The sequence below is a fragment of the Stenella coeruleoalba genome (assembly GCF_951394435.1).
Source record: "Stenella coeruleoalba genome assembly, chromosome: 1".
NCBI classification, from domain to species: Eukaryota; Metazoa; Chordata; class Mammalia; order Artiodactyla; family Delphinidae; genus Stenella; species Stenella coeruleoalba.
In genome coordinates, this window is record NC_137169.1 from 9,178,485 (window position 1) to 9,198,880 (window position 20,396).

At 55.4% G+C, this 20,396-nt stretch overlaps 1 protein-coding gene across 1 annotated transcript in view; it reads left to right on the top strand.

The window, feature by feature from the left end:
• Positions 1 to 20,195, top strand: part of PLOD1 (procollagen-lysine,2-oxoglutarate 5-dioxygenase 1) — a 28,091-nt gene extending 7,896 nt beyond the window's left edge. Inside the window, exons 3-19 of the mRNA XM_079938706.1 lie at positions 559 to 692; positions 1,155 to 1,318; positions 2,470 to 2,582; positions 4,366 to 4,429; positions 5,746 to 5,843; positions 6,707 to 6,808; positions 7,382 to 7,513; positions 8,994 to 9,115; positions 11,043 to 11,147; positions 11,579 to 11,704; positions 11,992 to 12,133; positions 12,760 to 12,873; positions 13,538 to 13,603; positions 14,247 to 14,351; positions 15,587 to 15,733; positions 16,499 to 16,624; positions 18,034 to 20,195. Of these exons, the coding sequence (XP_079794832.1) occupies positions 559 to 692; positions 1,155 to 1,318; positions 2,470 to 2,582; positions 4,366 to 4,429; positions 5,746 to 5,843; positions 6,707 to 6,808; positions 7,382 to 7,513; positions 8,994 to 9,115; positions 11,043 to 11,147; positions 11,579 to 11,704; positions 11,992 to 12,133; positions 12,760 to 12,873; positions 13,538 to 13,603; positions 14,247 to 14,351; positions 15,587 to 15,733; positions 16,499 to 16,624; positions 18,034 to 18,189 (2,016 nt within the window). The 3' untranslated portion in view covers positions 18,190 to 20,195. The remainder of the gene's footprint in view (positions 1 to 558; positions 693 to 1,154; positions 1,319 to 2,469; positions 2,583 to 4,365; positions 4,430 to 5,745; positions 5,844 to 6,706; positions 6,809 to 7,381; positions 7,514 to 8,993; positions 9,116 to 11,042; positions 11,148 to 11,578; positions 11,705 to 11,991; positions 12,134 to 12,759; positions 12,874 to 13,537; positions 13,604 to 14,246; positions 14,352 to 15,586; positions 15,734 to 16,498; positions 16,625 to 18,033) is intronic.
• Positions 20,196 to 20,396: the final 201 nt, after the last annotated feature.

A 20,396-nucleotide genomic window follows, 5' to 3' on the forward strand; every position in this document is an offset into this window, starting at 1 on the left:
ATAAATAAAATAAATAAATTAAAAAAAGTTCATTATAAGAAAGTGTATTCGTTTACATAAATGGGGCTTGAGGCAGCGGGTTGCTTCAGGCATAGCTGGATCTAGGCGTTCAAGCAGCATGGTAAGGGCCTTGTCTTTCCATCTCTAGGCCCTGTTTGTTTTCATTTGCAGACATGCTCTCTCTACATGGTAGCAGGATGACCACCAGCCATAGACCCACATGCCCCAGCTTCACAACCTCAGCAGAACAAGACAACCTTTCCTTACTTTTAACAGAACAGTCCCAGGGAAGACTCTGATAGGCCCTACTTGGGTTACATGCTCAAACTCATGGCTCTGGGAGAGATGGGAGACTCTGATTGGCCAGCCATGGTCACATGACCACACCAGGAGCCTGCTCAGCCCCACTTATGTCTTAGAATGGTTTCCCATGGGGAGGGGAGGAGGTGCTGGACACAGACAGAAGCACAGATGTGCACTGCCCAGGTGGGGGTGGAAATTGAGCTGGCCAGATCTTTTCTTTACCAAAAGCTCATGTTAAGGGGCCTTTCTCTGCAGGCGCTGGGGCTGGGGGAGGACTGGCATGAGGAGAAGGAGATGTCGGCAGGTGGAGGGCTGAAGGTTCGACTACTGAAGAAAGCCCTGGAGAAGCACGCAGACAAGGAGAACCTGGTCATTCTCTTCACAGACAGGTAGGCAGCTGAGAGGTAGAGGAATATTCTAGAATGAGGTCCTGCCAGGACATCAGGGATGAGGGGGGTTACTCTAGCTAAGGTTGCCTGCAGTTTTAAGGGGTCTGTGAACCCCAGAAAAGACCCATGTCCACTCTTGGTGAAAAGATGGGTGGGGGGACCTGCCCAGGTATGGTGAGCTATGCTTTGAGTGTGAGATGGGCACAGATTATGGGGACCACGTCTCTGCCCAGGAAGGGGGTGGAAACGTGGTGGGCAGGGGCAAAGGCAACAGAGCAGATCTATTTCCCAGACGTGGCCTGGGGCTGGCGTGGGAGGAGGGGGGGGAGCCTTGATCCCTGGTCTCCTCCTGCCTGTGCCCTCCTGAGCCCCTGCCTCCCTCTCCCCCGCCCTGCTCTCCCCCGCCCCTTCTCCTCCCTGTTCACCTTTGCCCTGCCTGTCTTCTCCCGGCTCTGGCCATAGCTACGACGTGGTGTTTGCCTCGGGGCCCCGAGAGCTCCTGAAGAAGTTCCGGCAGGCCAGGAGCCAAGTGGTCTTCTCTGCCGAGGAGCTCATCTACCCAGACCGCAGGCTGGAGGCCAAGTACCCGGTGGTATCTGACGGCAAGAGGTTCCTGGGCTCTGGAGGTGAGGGGCCCGGGTGCGGAGTGTGTGGCAGGCTGGGCAGGCTCCAGAGGGGTCCGTCTGCTGCCTGGGTGCAGATCCCCCCTGGCTTGACATCCCATGCGGATGGCTCACGGGTCCTGAATGCAGAATGACCTCAGTAGAACTCCTGATTTTTTAACCCTTAAATCAGCTTCTCTGCAATCTTCCTTGTCTCATTCAATAGCCCCCCATCTGCACAGGGCAAAACAGGGAGTCGAGAGTCACCCCTGATTCCTCCCTTGCCTTCCCGCACCTTAGTCCATCAGCAGGTCACACCACTTCCAGTTCAAAAGATCCCTGGAATCTGCCCTCTCATGTCCAGGCCCCTTGCCGCTGCCTCATGGGGCCCCTGGCATAGGCACTAGTCTCCTAACTGCTCTGCCAGCCTCCACCCTCGCCCCTTCCAGTCCATCCTCCACCCAGCAGCCGGATGCGAGTCTGCACACATCACTCAGTGACTTCCTACTGCACGGAGAATAAAATCCATATTTTATTCTGGATTCCTCTGTCCAGCCACGGAAGGGGGATCCGCCCCCAGGGACCACGTTTCCCCATTGGCCAAGAGAGTTAGCACAGTCCAGATGGCCTGGCCCTGGCCCAGGGGTAGAGGTGTTCCCTAGGGCAGGGCCCTCCCTGGCTGCCCACCTTCTCCCTTTTCTCTTCCCTTCTCACCAGTCTGCACTGTAGCCTGGGGTCTGTGTGGGCCTTACCCTCTAAGCCCTCCTGTACTGTGTGACCTTGGCTCAGCCTCTGCCCTTCTCTGGGTCAAGTTTCTCAGATAACTAGAAAAGGGGCTCCAAGCCTATGCCCCACCAGCCCTGCTCTCCTGGGCTTCTGGTCTAATTCATTTATTCACCACCTGTGTGGTGCCCAGGACCTGAGCTGGTGCAGCTTAATGGACAGCACTGATTTTTCTCTCTGGGCTCAGTGGGAACTTGTCACCAAGTGGCATTAACTGGCAGGCTGTTTCCAACCTGTAGACATCACCTCTTCTCAATCCAGGAGGGCTTCTGAGAGGAGGCGGGGCTTATGGGTAAGGAAGAGGGAGGTGGATGAGAGGGGAGGCTGGGAAGAGGCCCCTGGCTTAGAGGCCGGAAGCTAAGTGTCTGTCTCTGTGTGTCCCCCACCCCCAGGCTTCATCGGTTATGCCCCCAACCTCAGCAAACTGGTGGCCGAGTGGGAGGGTCAGGACAGTGACAGTGACCAGCTCTTTTACACCAAGATCTTCTTGGACCCGGAGAAGAGGGTAAGAGGCAGTGGGTGGGACTGTGGGATCTTGACGCTGGATTCCCCCAGACCAGGCGGCACTGGGAGCAGCCCCTGCCCCCCAGGCCTGACCCCCTGGGTTGGGCATTGACACTCCATTTATCTATTCTTCGATTCACTCATTTTTTCAGCAGGTATTTATTGAGTGCCTGTGGTGTGTGAGACACTGTCAGGTGTAGGGCAGGGATATGGCAATGAACAAGACAGTTGGGGTCTCTGCCCTCGTGGACCTTCAAGCTGGGGACACAAGGAATTTACAGCCTCATGTCAGGTGGTGAGGATGGTCATGAAAGGAACTGACAGGCTGAGCTGCCCCTACCCAACCCTACCTGGAGGGTTTCTAGGGGGCTGATGTGATCTTGGCTGGACCTGGGCCCCAGAAGCTAGGCCTCTCAGCCTGTCTCAAGGCAGGGATCATTGGGGAATTCCCTGCTGGTCCAGGGGTTAGGACTCTGAACTTTCATTGCCGAGGGTGCGGGTTCAATCCCTGGTTGGGGAACTAAGATCCCTCAAGCCACGTGGCAAGGCCAAAAAAAGAAAAGCAGAGATCATTGAGGGGAAGGGAGGCAGTAGAACTGGGCCAGTGTAGCCCCAAAGCCAGCCGGTGTCCTCTGGGCAGGCAGGAAATTTAGGGAGCCCTTGAGGGGCGTCAGTATTCCTGGATTCTTCCCTGCTTACCCGCCCAACCCCTGTTTATTCTGTGCTGCGTGATGTAGGGTAACTCACTTTCCCTCTTTGGGCCTCGATTTTGGTTATCCATGAAATAATGAAATGAAGCAATTGGACTTGTGCAGTGGAAACTATGAACTTGATCTTTAGTTAGCTCAGTCCTTGCTCCTCCTTCCCCTTTGCCTCCAGTGACATTGCTAGCAGAAGCCCATGGTCTAAAACAAAACAGTGGAGCTGTTCTCTGTGGGATGAAGGCTGAGCCTAGAGTGTCACTTGGCCTGGCCTAGGGCTCCATGAGACACAGTCAGATCTCGAAGAGGCAGCATTATGCAGTGAACGTGGACCTCAGGGCCAGGCTGCCAGGCTCAGATGCCAGCTTAGCCAATTACTACCTTGAGCAAGTTATCCAACCTCTCTGTGCCTTGTTTGTTTTTTTAAATTTTTATTTATTTATTTACTTACTTATTTGGCTGCGTTGGGTCTTCACTGCTGCGCACGGGCTTTCTCTAGTTGCGGCGAGCGGGGGCTACCCTTCGTTGCGGTGCGCGGTGCGCGGGCTTCTCATTGCCGTGGCTTCTCTTATTGTGGAGCACGGGCTCTAGGCACGTGGGCTCCAGTAGTTGTGGCACGCGGGCTCAGTAGTTGTGGCTTGTGGGCTCTAGAGCGCAGGCTCAGTGGTTGTGGCGCACGGGCTTAGTTGCTCCGCGGCATGTGGGATCTTCAAGGGTGTTGTGTGGATTAAATTAATGTACATATAATACTTAGGATGTGATTGGCACATAGTAAAGTGCTAAACAAGCATTTGTTGTTACTATGGTGGTTGTAGTAGTTGAACCAGCTGTTTCCTTGGATTCCTTCCAGTTCTGAGAGTCCCTGGTTCTCTATGAATAGAGCCACTAGACTAGTAGATCCCAGGGGCTTGGCCACTGGCTGGCCTTCCCAAGGCTCCCAGCTGCCCTGATGTGACAGGGCGAAGTGGGTGTGGGGAAAGGAAGTGGCAGAAGTCGGGGGACAGATTCCCCACACTGGGTGATGGAGCCTTGTCCTCTGCCAGGGCCTGTCCCTGCTGCAGCCTGGTGCCCTCTTTCCTGCAGGAGGGGATCAACATCACCCTGGACCACCGTTGCCGTATCTTCCAGAATCTGGATGGAGCCTTGGGTGAGCAGCCCTGACAGGGAGGGGGATCCTGAGAGGAGTGGTAAGGAGATGAGGATTCCAGGCAGGGCCTGAGCCGAGGAGGTTCCTCTCGGGTTGTTGTGCTGGGATGTCACCCACCTCATGCCCAGGTCCCCAGAGACCACCTGGATGTCCTCTGGGGGCAGAGCTGTGTCTCTCTAGGGGTGGAGAGAGGAGGGCTAAGAGGTCATTCCAGAGAGCCTGCCGGCCACCAGGGCTCAGCCTGGGAGGAGCTGGGTGATGCGCTCAGCGGGTACCGGATCCCTGCCCTGCATAACTGGTCTTTAGAGGTGAGCCTGCTTCACCTCCTTCCCCTGCCCTCCCACCTCCCAGGTGAAGACTTCCTGGGCTGGGGGCAGGGAGTTGATGGATGACTTCGGGAGCAGAGAGGCCCCTTGGCCCTTGAAACCACAAATGCTCTTGGCCTGGTCCTGTCGGTGGCTGGCGATGACATTGCTTTGCCACTATCTTGCTGGGTGACCTCAGGCAAGACACGCACACACACCCCTCAGGCCTCAGTTTTCCCATGCTTAGAAAAGAGAATTTGGACCAGATCATTGATTGGTGATTTAACGGGGTAAATGGACCCCTTTGAGAATCTGAGGAGAGCTCCGGCTCCCCTCCCAGGGAGGTGCAGCAGCATGGCACGCTTTGGCCTGTGGGTTCTGGGAGTTTGTGGACCTCTGTTAAGAAGCTGGGTCCAGACCACCTCTTAGGTGGATCGGGAGCTTGCACAGAGGGGCTCCCATCACGTGATCACCTACCACAAAAGGCCTCCCAGCCCGGCGTCTTCTCAGGCCTCTGGGAAAAGGCCCTTCTGCCTTTTATAACTGTCAGGCAAGGCAGCGTCCTACCCGCTGTCTTACGTGCAGACTGACCAGGTCAGAGCTAGGATATTGGGACCCTATTGCAGGGGCTTTCTCCACCGGGACAGGATCTGTCCCTGCCCGACCCAGGCCTCCCTGCTGGTTGAACTGCACCTGGAGCTGGGATGTTTCAGGTCTTTGCTTGCTCCCATCCTCTGCTTCTGGCTCTAATAAGTAATCACAACAAACAGTAGGGGTTGCCATGGATTCCATGCCTACCACGTGCCAGGCGTGGTGCTAAGTGCTCGCAGGACACGGAATCCTCCCACTCTAACCCCCATTTTACAGATGAGGAAACTGAGGCTCAGAGAGGTGAAGTGACTAGCCCACGGCCTCACTGGGGGAGGCTTCGGATTCCAGCCCATCCTGTGAGCCCTGGAGCTTGGCCTGTGGGCCTGATGCTGGACACGTCTCTGCTCTCTGCCCCCACAGATGAGGTGGTGCTCAAGTTTGAAATGGGCCAAGTGAGAGCAAGGAACCTGGCTTACGACACCCTCCCAGTCCTGATTCATGGCAATGGGCCTACCAAGGTAGGGAGGGGCCCCAGCTCCCGGGGGAGAGTGGGATGGGGGTCCAGAATCCCAATTGTGCTCCCACTGTGACACCACAGCTTCTCCTTGGGGTCAGGGCCACCCACCTGGGACCCACTCATTGCCTCTGACCTCACATCTGAGTTCAGTATGGTGCCTTCTCTCCTTACTGTGGTGGTTGGTGATGCCCTGTCCATCTCTGCTGGACCACAAAGGAGGCTCCTGTCCGTATCCAGGCCCAGACTGGGCTGCCCTGAGTCATCTGTACTCTGCCACTCCCGGGCAGGCTTGTTTCTACATTCAACAAACATCGATTGAATGTTTGTAGCAGGGCCTGAGGACTCGCCAGCCCTGAACAGGACAGACTGTTCCCTGTGCTCCCAGAGCTACAGAAGGGGCGGGGGAGCAGGCCAGACCCAACTGGACCCTGGGGAACGGGCCCCTGGATCACAGCACATTTCTTGGAGTGTGGTCCTTGACCACCCTCGTCGGAATCACGTGGGCGGAGGGGAAGGAGAGGGTGTTCAAATGCAGATTTCCTGATGCCACCCAAGAGCTGCTCATTTGGAATGTCTGCAGGGGTGGGGCTCAGGAATCTGCATTTTCCAAGCTCCCAGGAGATCCAAAGATGAAGAAGCACCAGAGCGCTGAGTCCTCCCTCGGCCCTCCCTCAGAGCAGCTTTGGTGATCTCCAGGGGGACGGAGATGTTCTCCAAGTCCCACCCCAAATAAAGCCACATTTCTGCCCCCTTAGGGGAGGCTGGGGTGCAGGCCCACAAGGGGCCCAGGGAGATGTGCCTTGTTGGTTGGAGGGGGCGGGGGGGCTGAGCCTGTTTCCTCTCAGACCCCTCGTCTCCCCACAGCTGCAGCTGAACTACCTGGGCAACTACATCCCACGCTTCTGGACCTTTGAGACGGGATGTGCTGTGTGTGATGAGGGCCTGCGCAGCCTCAAGGGCATCGGGGTGAGGCTGCTGGACCCCGGGGTTCCGTCCCTCGGGCAGGGGAGGATGGTGGATTCTGGAGACTCTGTTGTCTTTGGTGGGAGGTAAAGGGGTCACCTCCCTGTCTGGGGTTCCATCCTCCCCCGCCTCACCTATGCACCTCCTCCTGGAAACCTTCTCAAACTACACGCTCCAGCTTCCCCCAGATGCCTACGTTCCGGTTTCTTTTGCTTGGTCCTTCGGGTACTCCTGCAGCCTTCTCCCCATCCCACAAAACTTACTCCTCATTTAAGGCCCACCTCAGACCCCATGCCAGCCAAGCCCTCCCGACGGCGTGCCGTCAACCTGTCCTCGCTCCACGTCTGGGCTCACGCTGCTCTGGTCCCTGGCAGGGACAGCCTCCTGCTGCTTCCCTGCCAGTCCCTGCCTCTGCCATCTGCACATCCTGCTCGGAGCGCCCCGTCCCAGGCCCCTTTCCTGCTAAGTCCGCAAGCGTCTGCCTGTGGTCCAGATCCCTCAGGCCATCCTCGGGGCTCAGCGGTGGCGCAGTGGCTGGACATCGCCGGACTCTTGTGCCGCCCTCTCCCCATGCAGGATGAAGCTCTGCCCATGGTCCTGGTTGGCGTGTTCATCGAACAGCCCACGCCGTTCCTGTCCCTGTTCTTCCAGCGTCTCCTGCGCCTCCACTACCCCCGGAAACGGCTGCGGCTTTTCATTCACAGCCATGTGAGTAGCAGGCACTTGGTGGGGTCGCCGTGTGGCTTGGGTCAAGGGCTCAGCCTCACAAGACGCCCTGAGACCTCTGAGGAAGTGACTGAACGAGGGTTGTCTGGGCCAAACGGAAGTGGGCAGTGGGCTGTATCCCCAGTCGCTGGGTTCACTCGGGAGTCAGACTGGCCGGGTTTGAACCCCAACATCACTGCTTATATTAGCTGTGTGACCTTGGGCATGTTATTCAACCTCTCTGGGCTTCAGTTTTCTCATCTCTTAGGTCTATTAGATAGGGATAATGTTAGAGCAGGCCACGTAGAATTGCTGCAAGGGTTAAACAAGTTGCATAGTAGGTGCTCTCAGCTGATGTCATTGTCATTGTTTCCCTTCCTGGTCCAGGCTGTCTTTCCTGATTTGACCTGGTGATGGTCAAATTGGTTTTCATTCTTTGAGTACCTTCTGAGGAATCGGGGAGGGCCTGGAGGCCTGCTACTTTATGGCTCGCAGGGCTAGCTCCCTCCCTTGCCTGCCTCTCCTTCCCAGCCAGATAAAGTCCCACCTCTCAGCTTTTGCTGAGAGAAGCCAGATACGCTCTCCAAATTCTACCTGCTGTTTAGGCTCCTTGCCTTCCCTAGAGTCTTCTCAGCTGCCCCGTCTAGGGCCACCCCTTTCCGAGACCTCTCGGCCCTGACTGTCTGCACCCCACCCCCAGGGACCTGTGGTCCCCCACTCAGCTCAGCTCTGCGTGGGTCACATTCATTCAACTGTGCCACCTGGAAACAGGACGAGGGTGTAGGTCCTGCCCTTGGGAGGCTCCCAGCTTCCCTGGAGACATCAAACCTCACACGCATGAACTGTGACTTTGTATAGAAAAAGAGAAGTGTTCCAGGCAGTCTTTGAGGACCTGCTTTGTGCTCTGCCTTGTTGAGTCCTTGCAGTGACCCCGTGAGGGGGGCATGATCACCCTCCCATTTTACAGAGGAGGAAACTGAAGCTGAGACGGGTGAAGTGACTTGTCCAAGTTCATGCAGCGAATCAGAGCAGAGCTGGGTTTCTCTCTGAACCCTGGGTTTGTTTCTAAACACCCTGCTCCTTCCGCTTCCCGGTGCAGGGGCTCCAGGTATAAACTGTTTTTCAGAGTGCACTTTGAAGATCGCCTGGAGCATTTTATAGCAAAGCAGACTCCCCCCTGGGCCACACCCTGGCCCAGCAGAATCAGCGACTATGGGTGTGTGGCTTGTGGGGTGAGGGGCACTGTCCTGGTGACAGAGGCTCTTAAGAGGCCTGTGGGCCTGGCCTGGTCAGAGGGGGATGGTCCAAGGATGGCCAGGAAGGGCACTGCAGGCAGAAGGTCTGGTGTGGGCAGAGTTCTGGGGATAGGAAAGCAGATGGCCAGGGATGCTCCAGGAATGATGGAGAGCAGCTTGCAGTAGCAGAAGGTGCTGTGGTCCCTGGGGTGAAGCCTCATCCTCACCCTCCGTCCCCTCACCCCCAGGAGCAGCAACATAAGACTCAGGTGGAGCAGTTCCTGGCAGAGCATGGCAGCGAGTACCTGTCTGTGAAACTGCTGGGCCCCGAGGTGCGGGTGGCGAACGCGGACGCCAGGAACATGGGCGTGTGAGTTGGGGGTCGCGGCAGAGGGGCTGCAGTATCAGGAGCACCAGGCGGGGAGACAGGTTCAGAAGGCTGTGTGGTCTCCAGCAAGTCCTGCCCCTCTCTGGGCCTCAGTGTTCCCATCTCTCAAATGGGGAAATAGTTGAGCCAACCTCGGTGCTCCTGGGAGGGGCTGAGCACTGTCAATTGGATTCAGGAAGCAAATGAGAGAAAGAGGAAGGACTGGAGGCCCAGAGTAGATAAATGCTGACAAGAGAGAAACAATCTCTGATTTTTTTTCCTTTATCATTAAAACAAACAAGTAATTTGTGTTGACTATAAAAGAATTAGAAAGTCCAGATCCGAGACTGGCAAATGTTTTATAAAGGACTAGCTAGTAAGTCTGTGTAAATTGGCTTTGTGGGCTCAGCCGTGACCACTCAGCCCGGCTATTGGAGCATGAATGAGTGTGGCAGCGCTCCAATAACATTTTATTTATCAACACTGAAATTTGAATTTCATAGGATTTTCACATGACTTCTTTTGATTTTTGTGTTCCCCAACCATTTAAAAATGTAAAACTGTTCTTACAGAGTTGTGGGATGGGGTGGGGAGGGATGGATTGGGAGTTTGGGATTAGCAGATGCAAGCTATTATCTATAAGATGGATAAACAACAAGGTCCTACGGCTTCCCTGGTGGCGCAGTGGTTGAGAGTCCGCCCGCGGACGCGGGGGACACGGGTTCGTGCCCCAGTCCGGGAAGATCCCACGTGCTGTGGAGCGGCTGGGCCTGTGAGCCACGCCCGCTGAGCCTGCGCATCCGGAGCCTGTGCTCCGCAACCGGAGAGGCCACAACAGTGAGAGGCCCGCCTACCGCAAAACAAACAAACAAAAACAACAAGGTCCTACTGTATAGTACAGGGAACTATATTCAATATCCTGCAATAAACCATAATGGAAAAGAATATGAAAAAGAATGTGTGTGTGTGTGTGTGTGTGGGTGTGTGTATAACTGAATCACTTTGCTGTACAGCAGAAATTAACACAACATTGTAAATCAACTATACTTCAATAAAATAAATTTAAAAAACACAACAAACCGTTCTTAGCTCACGAGCTAACCAGGCAGTGGGCTAGATTTGGACTGTGGCCCGTAGTTTGCTGAGCCCAGCACCAGATAAACAAAAAAAACATAGATTTTTTTTTTTTTATGTAACTATTGTTGACTTACAATATTGTGTTAATTTCAGGTGTACAGCTTCAGATTCCTTTCCATTATAGGTTATTATAAGATATCGAATATCGTTCTCTGTGCTGGAGAGTAAATCCTTATTTTTTATTTTATATCTAGTGGTTTGTATCTGTTAATCCCATACTCCTAATCTATCTCTCCCCCTCCCCTTTCCTCTTTGGTAACCATAAGTTTGTTTTCTATGTCTGTGAGTCTATTTGTTTTGTAAATAAGTTGGTTTGTATTACTTTATTAGAATCCATGCATAAGTGATATCACATTTGTCTTTCTCTGTCTGACTTACTTTACTTAGTATGAGATTTTTAAGGCTTTGGGTACAAGTTGTCAGACTCTCCTCCAGAAAGGCAGAAACAGTTTACCCACAGCCCCGGGCAGTGTAGGCACCTGTCTGTGGGCCTGCTCTCGCCAGTAGCAAGGTTTTCAGGGCACTAGACACCACTTGCCAGGCTCTGGGCCTTGTCTTGACAGCTCCGTAGCCCAGGGGTTGGGTCTCAGAGTTGGGAGGGACCTGGAGGTGGCTGGTCCCAACCTGCAGCAGGGCCGGCCTGAACTCCCTAAAGACCCTTGGCTGGTACCTGGTGATCGTAGATAATGGGCAATGGTTGGGGACTGCAGCCTGGGGGTAGCTCTGGGATCCTGGGTGGGGAGGTTGGTGCCAGAACCCTGTCCCCGCTGACCCTGTGTCCCCCTCCCTGCAGGGACTTGTGCCGGCAGGACCGTGGCTGCACCTACTACTTCAGCATAGATGCCGATGTGGCCCTGACCGAGCCCAAAACCCTGCAGCTGCTAATCGAACAGAACAAGTGAGGCTTGGGTGGGCTGTGCCTGCTGGAACAGCAGGCCCTCGGAGCCAGGGCTCACGATGTCCCTGGGCCTGGGCCTGGGCCTGGGGTGGGAGCCCCTCCCCTGTCTTTCTCCTCCTCCCCCGCCTTGGCCTCACCTATGACCCCAGGCTTTTCCCAGCCTGGCTACCTTGGTCTAGGACGTTCCCCACCTCCCGGCCACAAGCCCCAGCCTCACCCCCCCACTCCCATCCCCCCAACCCCCCCCCCCCAGCCTTTCCTGGCTGCCCTGTGGGAGGGAGCTGGCACCAGATGGGCCAGACCCAGCTCCAGGCCCTACCCTAGGGAGGTGCTTGCAGGGTGAAGGCACTGTCCCTCCCCTTCCCCATACCTGGGTCTGCCCCAACCTCCCCGTGGCAGAGGGACTCCCTCTGAGGTGCTTCCTTCCCCAGGAATGTCATCGCCCCGTTGATGACCCGCCACGGGAGGCTGTGGTCGAACTTCTGGGGGGCACTGAGTGCAGATGGCTACTACGCCCGCTCCGAGGACTACGTGGACATTGTGCAGGGACGGCGTGTGTGAGTACCTGCAGGACGGGGGGCACCCTCATCTGTTTCCCTCCCTAGTATTCCTGTCCTATTGCTGTCAAATTCCTGTTTAACTGAAGAAAGGAAGACTGCAGTCAGACACACAGAAGGACTTTCTGATTGTTATCCTGGGCCCATGTGCCCAGGGTAGGGGAATCAAATCACCACCATCGTGCCCTCCCAGCCTGTGACTGCCCCTTTCCTCCTCCCCCTGACCCCCAGACTATGACCCCTCGCCATCGCCTGTGGCCCCCTCCATCTTCCTTTCTCTCCTTTAGCGGCGTCTGGAACGTGCCCTACATCTCAAACATCTACCTGATCAAGGGCAGTGCCCTGCGGGCTGAGCTGCAGGAGATGGACCTATTCCACCACAGCAAGCTGGACCCGGACATGGCCTTCTGTGCCAATATCCGGCAGCAGGTTAGCCTGGGCTGGGCAGTCAGAAGAGGCCCTGTTGACAGGGAAGATGGGCCACCTTGTCACCATAGGCCCTGCAGCTTCTGAGATCCCAGCAGGGCTGCTTCAAGGCTGCCAGGCCCTGGTGGGGGCACTTGGGGCCCCGGGCACGAGGGCTGGTCCTCGGGATCTGCAGGATCATTTTTTTCACACCACCTGTTTTCACACCACCTCTTTTATTTACATTTTCGACAGAGCCTAAAGAAAACTTTCTACCTAAAACTTTCCACCTTTACACCAAGTAATGTGCCCGAGATGCCCTTACCCTATCCCCGTGCCCCACCCAATATTATTTTGTGGTTATTTTAAAGACTATAACGGCAGGGTAATGTTTCCCCTGTGCCCACAACTTACTCCAGGATCAGAACACCATCCTTTTCTTTTGCACATTCATTCTTTCATTCCTGTTCAGTCCTCCAGGAAGTCTTCCTTGATTGCAACCCCAGTGTCAGGCCTCATCCAGGCACTGGGGAGATGAGGTGAACTCAAATTTGGTGGGCAGAGGAGGCTGCAGTCGTGCCCCCCCACCTCACCCCTGGGGGCGTGCAGGGGAGAGGGAGGGTCTCTTCCATCCGGCCCGTTCTCCCCAGGATGTGTTCCTGTTCCTGACCAACCGGCACGCCTTCGGCCACCTGCTGTCCCTGGACAGCTACCAAACCACCCACCTCCATAACGACCTCTGGGAGGTGTTCAGCAACCCCGAGGTGAGGCCCTTCGTGGGTGGGCAGGGGTGGGAGCGGAGGAGACCCCGGTGATCCTGTGGCCTGAGGAGCCTCCCTCTCACAGCCTGACCTTGGCTGGGACCCCAAGCCACCCCCACCCCCGCCGCCTCCCTCTGCCCCAGGGGCTTGTTGGGCAGGATTTCAGTGGGGAGAGGAGAATATCGCCAGAGGCAGCGCCGTCTGGTGGAGGAGGGACCAGGAGTCAGAGGCCGAGGTTTGTGGTCCATCAGCTGTGACTTAGTTGAGCCTCTCCACCTTTGGAGCCTCGGTTATCTTAGCTCTAAAATGGGTGTACTGTCCCAGCCTGTCTCACCTCTGAGGGTGTTGTGATGACAGCATCCCTAGACGTTGCAAGCTTGTGGCTGATGTGGGCACATGTACATACCTGCAGGCAGACCTGTACACACACACACACACGGGTACACGCACATGCAGACACCCCCTCCTGCAGGCACACTTGTGGGCCCATCAGCTCACATGACCCAGTGGCGCAGGCACATACCGGCTCCCCGCCCCACCCCGCCCCACCCCCCAGGGGGCTTGCGGGGCAGAACTCCATCTTGGAGCAGCGCATGCGGTGGAACAAGGGGTGAGCCCGAGCTGGCCCAGGCAGGCCCGAGAACCCCACCTCTCCCACTCCCCACAGGACTGGAAGGAGAAGTACATCCACGAGAACTACACCAAGGCCCTGGCAGGGAAGATGGTGGAGATGGTAAGGACTGGAGGCCGTTTGGGAACAAAGCTGCTTTATTCACATCCGGCACCTGCTGCAGGGAGGGGGACAGACAGCAGAGGAGCAAAGCCGGCTGACCCGGGCGGGGAGAAGGCACCTTTCTATGCTCTGGCACTGCGTGGGGTGAGGGAATGGACAGTGGGATGGGCGCCCTCCTCCTGCGGGCACTTTCCAACTGGAGTCTGCAGGGGCCTGGGGGTGCCTGACGCTTCCTCCCTGGCCTGAACAAGAAAGAAGAAAATATCCCCAAATGTGGTCTCAACTGTGGACCGTGGGCCTAGGATGAGAAACAAATGCTTCTCTGCTTCTCCCGGAGCCTGCGGGCCTCTGCTCCCTTGGGGCACTGGGGATACGCACGTCCCTTTCCTGGCCCTGGCTGCTCCTGGCTGAGAAGGGCGAGCTCTGAGCTCTGCTTCCTTCTCCCTTCAGCAGCTCACTGAGCCCCTGCTCCCTGGGGCCGCTGGTGGGGACATGGAGGGCCCACAGACTGCAGTGTGTGGGACCGGGCATAGACCACATGATGGGCCTTGCCTGCGGTGGGTTCTGCAGAGGGCCATGGGGGCAGGGGGAGAATGCGGTGATGCCACTCTGGACCCTGTGACCGAGTCCCCGCCCTCCCCAGCCTTGCCCAGATGTCTACTGGTTCCCCATCTTCACGGAGACGGCCTGTGATGAGCTGGTGGGAGAAATGGAGCACTATGGCCAGTGGTCTCTGGGAGATAACAAGGTAGGGGTCCCAGGCGCCTGGACCGCGGCTGATGGGGGCCGCCCCTCCCACCATGCCTGCCCTCTGGGCTCTTTTCCTGGCAAGCCAGCCAAGCTCTCTGGGACTCTTGGAGATGGGGGCACTGGCAGGGGGGCCTGCAGGTACTGAGGAGTAGAGGGATTGAGAGATGGGATGGGGTGTTGGTCCTCAAGCTGCCACTGCCGCTGGGTGACTTTGAGCTACCTTAAGCTTCAATGGCAGGTTTTCCAGTTCCTGGTTTCTCATTAGAATGATGTAGCTTCCTTCCCCAGATGAGGCGTGGATGGAGATGGGGGAGGAATGAGCAAGTGTGGGACGCAGAAGAATTAGGAAGCGACAGCAGTGCCAAGTTCACCAGACAGCAGAAGCAAGGGGCATGGTGGATGTGACAGGCTGTGCACTCCCTGAAGGAGGGATTCATACCTGCAACCTGCACCCATCTTGGAAAGTTCAGGAACCATTTTTAAAGGCACATGAGCCCCTGGGCCTCTGTGCCTCAGAGACCAGCTAACCTTTGGGCTGGCAGCTTGCCTAAGCAGTGGTTCTGGTTACTGCCTAACCTACATGCTTGGTGGCAGAGCTCATCCGCAGAACCCAGTAACTCACGTAGCCCGTGTGTGAGGTCTGGTGAACCCTTGTGCTCCACTGACCGGGCCAGCCCTGGGATGCTAGTGCCCCAGCTAACCTGTGGCCTTCTGCATCGGCTTCCTGTGCTGTGTAACAAATCACCACAAAGTTTATCAGCTTAAAACAACACCCATTTATTATCTCCCAGTTTCTGTGGGTCGGGAGTCCGGCTCAGGGCCTCACAAGGCTGCAGTCATGGTATCAGCCGGGATTGGGGTCTCATCTGAGGCCTGGGGTCCTTTTCCCAGCTCATGTGGCAGAACTCATTTCTTTGCAGCTGTAGAATTTCAGGCAGCTTGCTCCTTCCAGGCCAGTAGGACACAGAGTCTCCCTCTTCAAGATCCTCCTTGAAGGGCCCACCCAGGATGAGTTCCTTTTTGATTAACCGAAAGTCAATAGACTGCTTACATTCATTACATCTGCTCATCCCCTTCACTTTTGTCCTGTAACCTAACCTTATCCCATCGGGTTCACAGGTCAAAGGGAGGGGATTAGGCAGAGCCTGTACAGCAGGGGGCTGGAATTCCAGCGGGGTGGCAGGGGGCCCATCTTAGAGTTCTGCTTACCACACTCTCCTTGGTCACTTCCAGGACAACCGCATCCAGGGTGGCTACGAAAACGTGCCGACCATAGACATCCACATGAACCAGATCAACTTTGAGCGGGAGTGGCACAAGTTCCTGGTGGAGTACATCGCCCCCATGACGGAGAAACTCTACCCGGGCTACTACACCAGGGTGGGCGTGCCTGGGGTGCAGCCAGGATGAGGGCTTGGGGTGGAGTGGCTGGGGCTTGTGGGGAGGCGGGTGTTCCTGGCTCGGGGGAGAAGTGATGGAATATTTGGTCTCCAGGAGTGAAGTCGCCTCCCATCAGGTGTGAGGCGGGGCCCTGGGAGGCATCTAGGGTAATGGAAGGCCCCTGGGCCTCTAGCCTCTGACTCACTCCTTTGCATCTTTCCCTGTGTACTTAAATCCTGCCTCAGTGACTCCTATGCTAGCCCACCAAACAAGCCCCCAGTTAGCTGGCCAGCGTGCCCATTCCTTCAGCTCCTCCGTCGTGTGTCTTTTGACTGTCTCTTTGGCTTTTGCACTCCTTCTCTCAGTCACCTCCTCTTTAAATGGTTTTCTCCAAATACCTGCTTTGAGTGTGCCTGGGCCTTACCCTCAAGGAATCACCAGCCAGGACGGGTCGTGAGGATTAAGTTCATTTCCTTCCTTCTTTTTCTCCCCTCCTGTCCTCTCCATCCTCTCTTTCTCCCTCTCTTCCCTCCTTTCCTCCATGTCCTCCCCTTCCTTCCCTCTCCTTCTTTTCCTTCCCTTCCTCCCCACATTTTAACTAAGAACCTTTTCTGTGCCACGCACTGGAGAACACAGCATAAACAGACTGCTCTCCTGGCCAACGTTCCAGCGATTGGATGAGGGGTCCCTTCTATGCACCCCTGCCTTTCCCGGCCTTCGGGGGCCTCTCTCTAACTCCACTTCTCTTGTCCCGCTTCAACGCAGGCCCAGTTCGACCTGGCCTTTGTTGTCCGCTACAAGCCTGATGAGCAGCCCTCCCTGATGCCACACCATGACGCCTCCACCTTTACCATTAACATTGCCCTGAACCGGGCTGGGGTGGATTACGAGGTGAGGGCAGGCCGGGGGGAGGGCTGGCTGGGGAGTACTCACAGCGTGGTCGGGCAGAGGGGCCCAGGGTATGCCGGTGCCAGGGAACCCGAGAGACAGGATTCCAGGTCCATGGGGACGGCTTCTTGGAAGGGGTGGGTTCAGAGCACAATTTGGTGGGAGGAAGAAGGCTTTAGACATAATAGAGCAGCGGCACAGGAGGACCAGGACCAGGCTGCCTGGACCTGGGTCCTGCCTCTCCCCTCACCAGCTCTCTGTAACATATAACCAGGCACGTTTCTTAGCATCTCAGTTTCCTCACGTCTTAGATGGGAAAACCTAGAGGGGCCCCCATAGAATGGTGAGAATTAGATGAGTTCATCCAGGTAATTGCTTACATGGACCCATAATGAGTACTCAAGGAATGATAGCTATTAGTAATCAAAAGCTTAGGGTTTTCTTCATTCTTGAAAGTAAGATGCAGCTTTGGGAATGACAGGACAGAGTTAGTGCAGGTGTGGGGCACAAGCCAGAGGCCAGAGGGGAGGGCTGAGGAAACCAGGAAGACGTGAGGGTTTCGAAGGAGCAGTTGAGGGCCTCAGGGCCCCAGGGAAGGCCTCTAGGTGTGATCAACTAGGGAGCCAGCCATTCATTCATTCACTGACTCCTTAAGCTACTATTTTCTAAGAGCTTTTTGGGACTCGGTCCTGAGCAGGCACTGTGAAGGACACCCATAAAAACACCTATCATTTTTTTGAGAGTTTACAATGTATCAAGGTTCTCATAGGGGATGATGTTGCCCCCCTCCCTGGGGGGGACATTGGTAATACCTGACGTTGTCACAACTCTGGGGGTGCTACTGGCATCTAGTGGGTAGAGGCCAGGAATGCCCAGGACACCCCCCGTAAGAAAGAATTATCTGGCCCATGGTGGTGATAGCTGTGCAGCAGTGTGAAAGTACTTAAATAACTGTACGCTTAAAAATGATTATGATGGTAAAGTTTATGTCATGTGTGTTTATCCCAATTAAAAAAAAAAACAAAACGGGGGGGAGAATTATCTGGCCCAAAATGTCCGTAGTGCTGAGGTTGAGAAACTGAGCCCTAAGCTCTTACTTGTATCATCTCATTTAATTCTTACCACCCTGTACAGTTTGATGCCCATTTTCCAGAAGGGGAAACTGAGGTTCAGGTTGGTCACAGAGTTGCCTCCCTGCAAGGCCAGCGCTCTGGGTCCCTTGCTCTTTGCTGAGTGTCTTCCTTAGGCAGCTCATGGCCGTCGCTCTGCAAGGCATCCCCAGGCAGGCTGTGCTGAGAACCCCTTGGCTGTGATGGCTCAGATGGGAGAATGGGGGTAGTAGGGGAAGGGCCCAGCGTCCCATTGGGGAACTGGTGCTTCCTGTTGGGGAACTGACACCTCCTGTCTCCCAGGGCGGAGGCTGTCGGTTTCTGCGCTACAACTGCTCCGTCCGAGCCCCGCGGAAGGGCTGGACTCTCATGCACCCCGGGCGACTCACGCACTACCACGAGGGGCTCCCCACCACCAAAGGCACCCGCTACATCGCAGTCTCCTTCGTCGATCCCTAATTGGCCCGGCCCGGCCACCACAGACCTTTTCCTCTTTGTCAACAACCGCTGCCCAGCAGCCTCTGGGACCTCGGGGTCCCAGGGAACCAGATCTAGCCTCCAGGCTCCTGACCTCTCATTGCTCTTGGAGCCGCCATCCGAGAGACTGGGCCACAGGCTAGAGGCAGAGCACACCTCCTTGGCTGGGACCTTCCTGGTGCTCTGGACACAGCCCCGGGAGAAACTGTTCACTTTCACTGCTTTGTAGCAACTCGTCCTTTCCCATCCCTCTTCCTGAAAAACCCAGTCCCACTTCCTCTGCTTCTTCCAAGGGGCAACACTTGAGCAGAAGAGGGGCTGACCCAGCTGCCCAGAGAGACTCTCGGGGTGAGAAGCCACGCCCCAGAGCTTCTCCCCGGCAGAGCCGCAGCCCCGAGGACTTCTGCTTCAAGCTTCGGGGTTGACACCGAGACCTGGATCAGACTCAAGTCCCCACCCTGACCGTGGGACTGCTGAAGCCCCATCCTCCCTGGCTCCTATCATGAGAGCAAAACTCTGTCCCTTGGAGACGGTGACTCAGAAAACCTCCCGGGAGACAGGAAATGCACGGATGCCACAGCTCCATCCTCTACTTGACCTTTTCTGGGGGCGCAGAGCAGGGAGTGGTATGTCCAGACACTGCACTGCGTCACCCTGTCCTGAATGCCTCCAGAGAGAGGGACAGACAGAAACGGGAGAGTTTCTACTAAAGGTCATTCAAACCACTGAGTGGGAGATGCTGGGGTGGGTGGGTGTCTGCAGGGAGAAACTTTAACAGCTCACGATTGGCAAGGAAGGCCGGCTGTGGGTGACTTGGCATATTGGGTCAGGCAGATTGGGTGACTTGTGTTTCCCACACTCAGTCACGTGTGATCTCCATGTCCTTTGTATATTCCATAAATCCTCCGTATAAGCCAGGCACTGCTACCTGGGGCACACTGTGTCATCTCTTAAGATCTGAATCTGGTGTCACCCTCCTCCGAAGCCTTCGCTGACCACCCTTCTTGCAAACATGAATGTCAGGGAACAATGAACTTCTGCCCCACCATACCCTGGGCAGATTTGTAGCACCAATAACACTTCAGGGCGTTTATTAATAACAAGCAGTAACCTCTATCCATCCCTGCTCTGGGCTGGGCATCGTGCATGTCAGGCCGGCTCCGCACGCGGTCCTCTGGGGTAGGGGCTAGCATCATCTTTTTATAGATGAGGAGATGTAGGCTTGGAGAAGCCAAGTGACTGGCCTAAAGTCACACAAGTGCTAAGGACAGGGATTTGAATATGATTTCAGCAGAAATCTGGTCCCTGTCCCCGCCCCCCTCCGCCCCAGGCATCCTGTAATCAGTGGTGAGGACAAAAAACCAAATGCAGTTCACTGTGGACCCGGTGTGGACGGGTGTGATAAGTGCCACAATGCTTGTAAGAACTGCTGTGGGGAACAGGAGGGACCAGCAGCGTGTGTAATAATGCTTCTCACCTGAGGTGATTTTGCCCCCAAGGGCATTTGGCAATGTCTGAAGGGATTTGGGGTTGTCACACCCTGGGAAGGGGGGTGGAATGCTGCTGGCACTAGTGAGTAGGGGCCGGGGACGCTCCTAAACATCCTGCAAGGCGTCCCTGCCCCCCAACAAAGAACTACCCAGCCCCAAATATCAGTAGTGCTGAGGCTGAGAAGCCTGCTAGCAGATGCCATTGAAGCTGGGCCTTGGAGGGGAAGGAGGTATCCAATAGGCAGAGACGCTCTTTAGGTCAAGGGCTAGAGCCGGGAAGGCACAGGTGGGATCTGAGAAGCAGGTTGGCTCGTGTGGGTGGGGTGGAGGGAGTCAGATCGCAAAACCCATTTTCCCCGGCTAAGGAGAGTTGGACTTAATTTAATTGGAGTCATTCAGGGGGTTTGCATATATATACTAAAGATAAGTTTTTAAAAAAAATTTTTTAAATTGAAGTATTATTGATTTACAATGTTTCAGGTATATAGCAAAGTGATTCAGGTATATGTATATTCTTTTCCATTATAGGTTACTACAAGATATTGAATATAGTTCCCTGTGCTATACATTAGGTCTTTGTTGCTTATCTATTTTATTTACAGTAGTTGTGTACATGTTAATCCCAAATCCCTAATTTATCCCTCCCCTCTAAAGATAAGTTTTTGTGTTTAAAAAACCCATGGTGACGGGCTTCCCTGG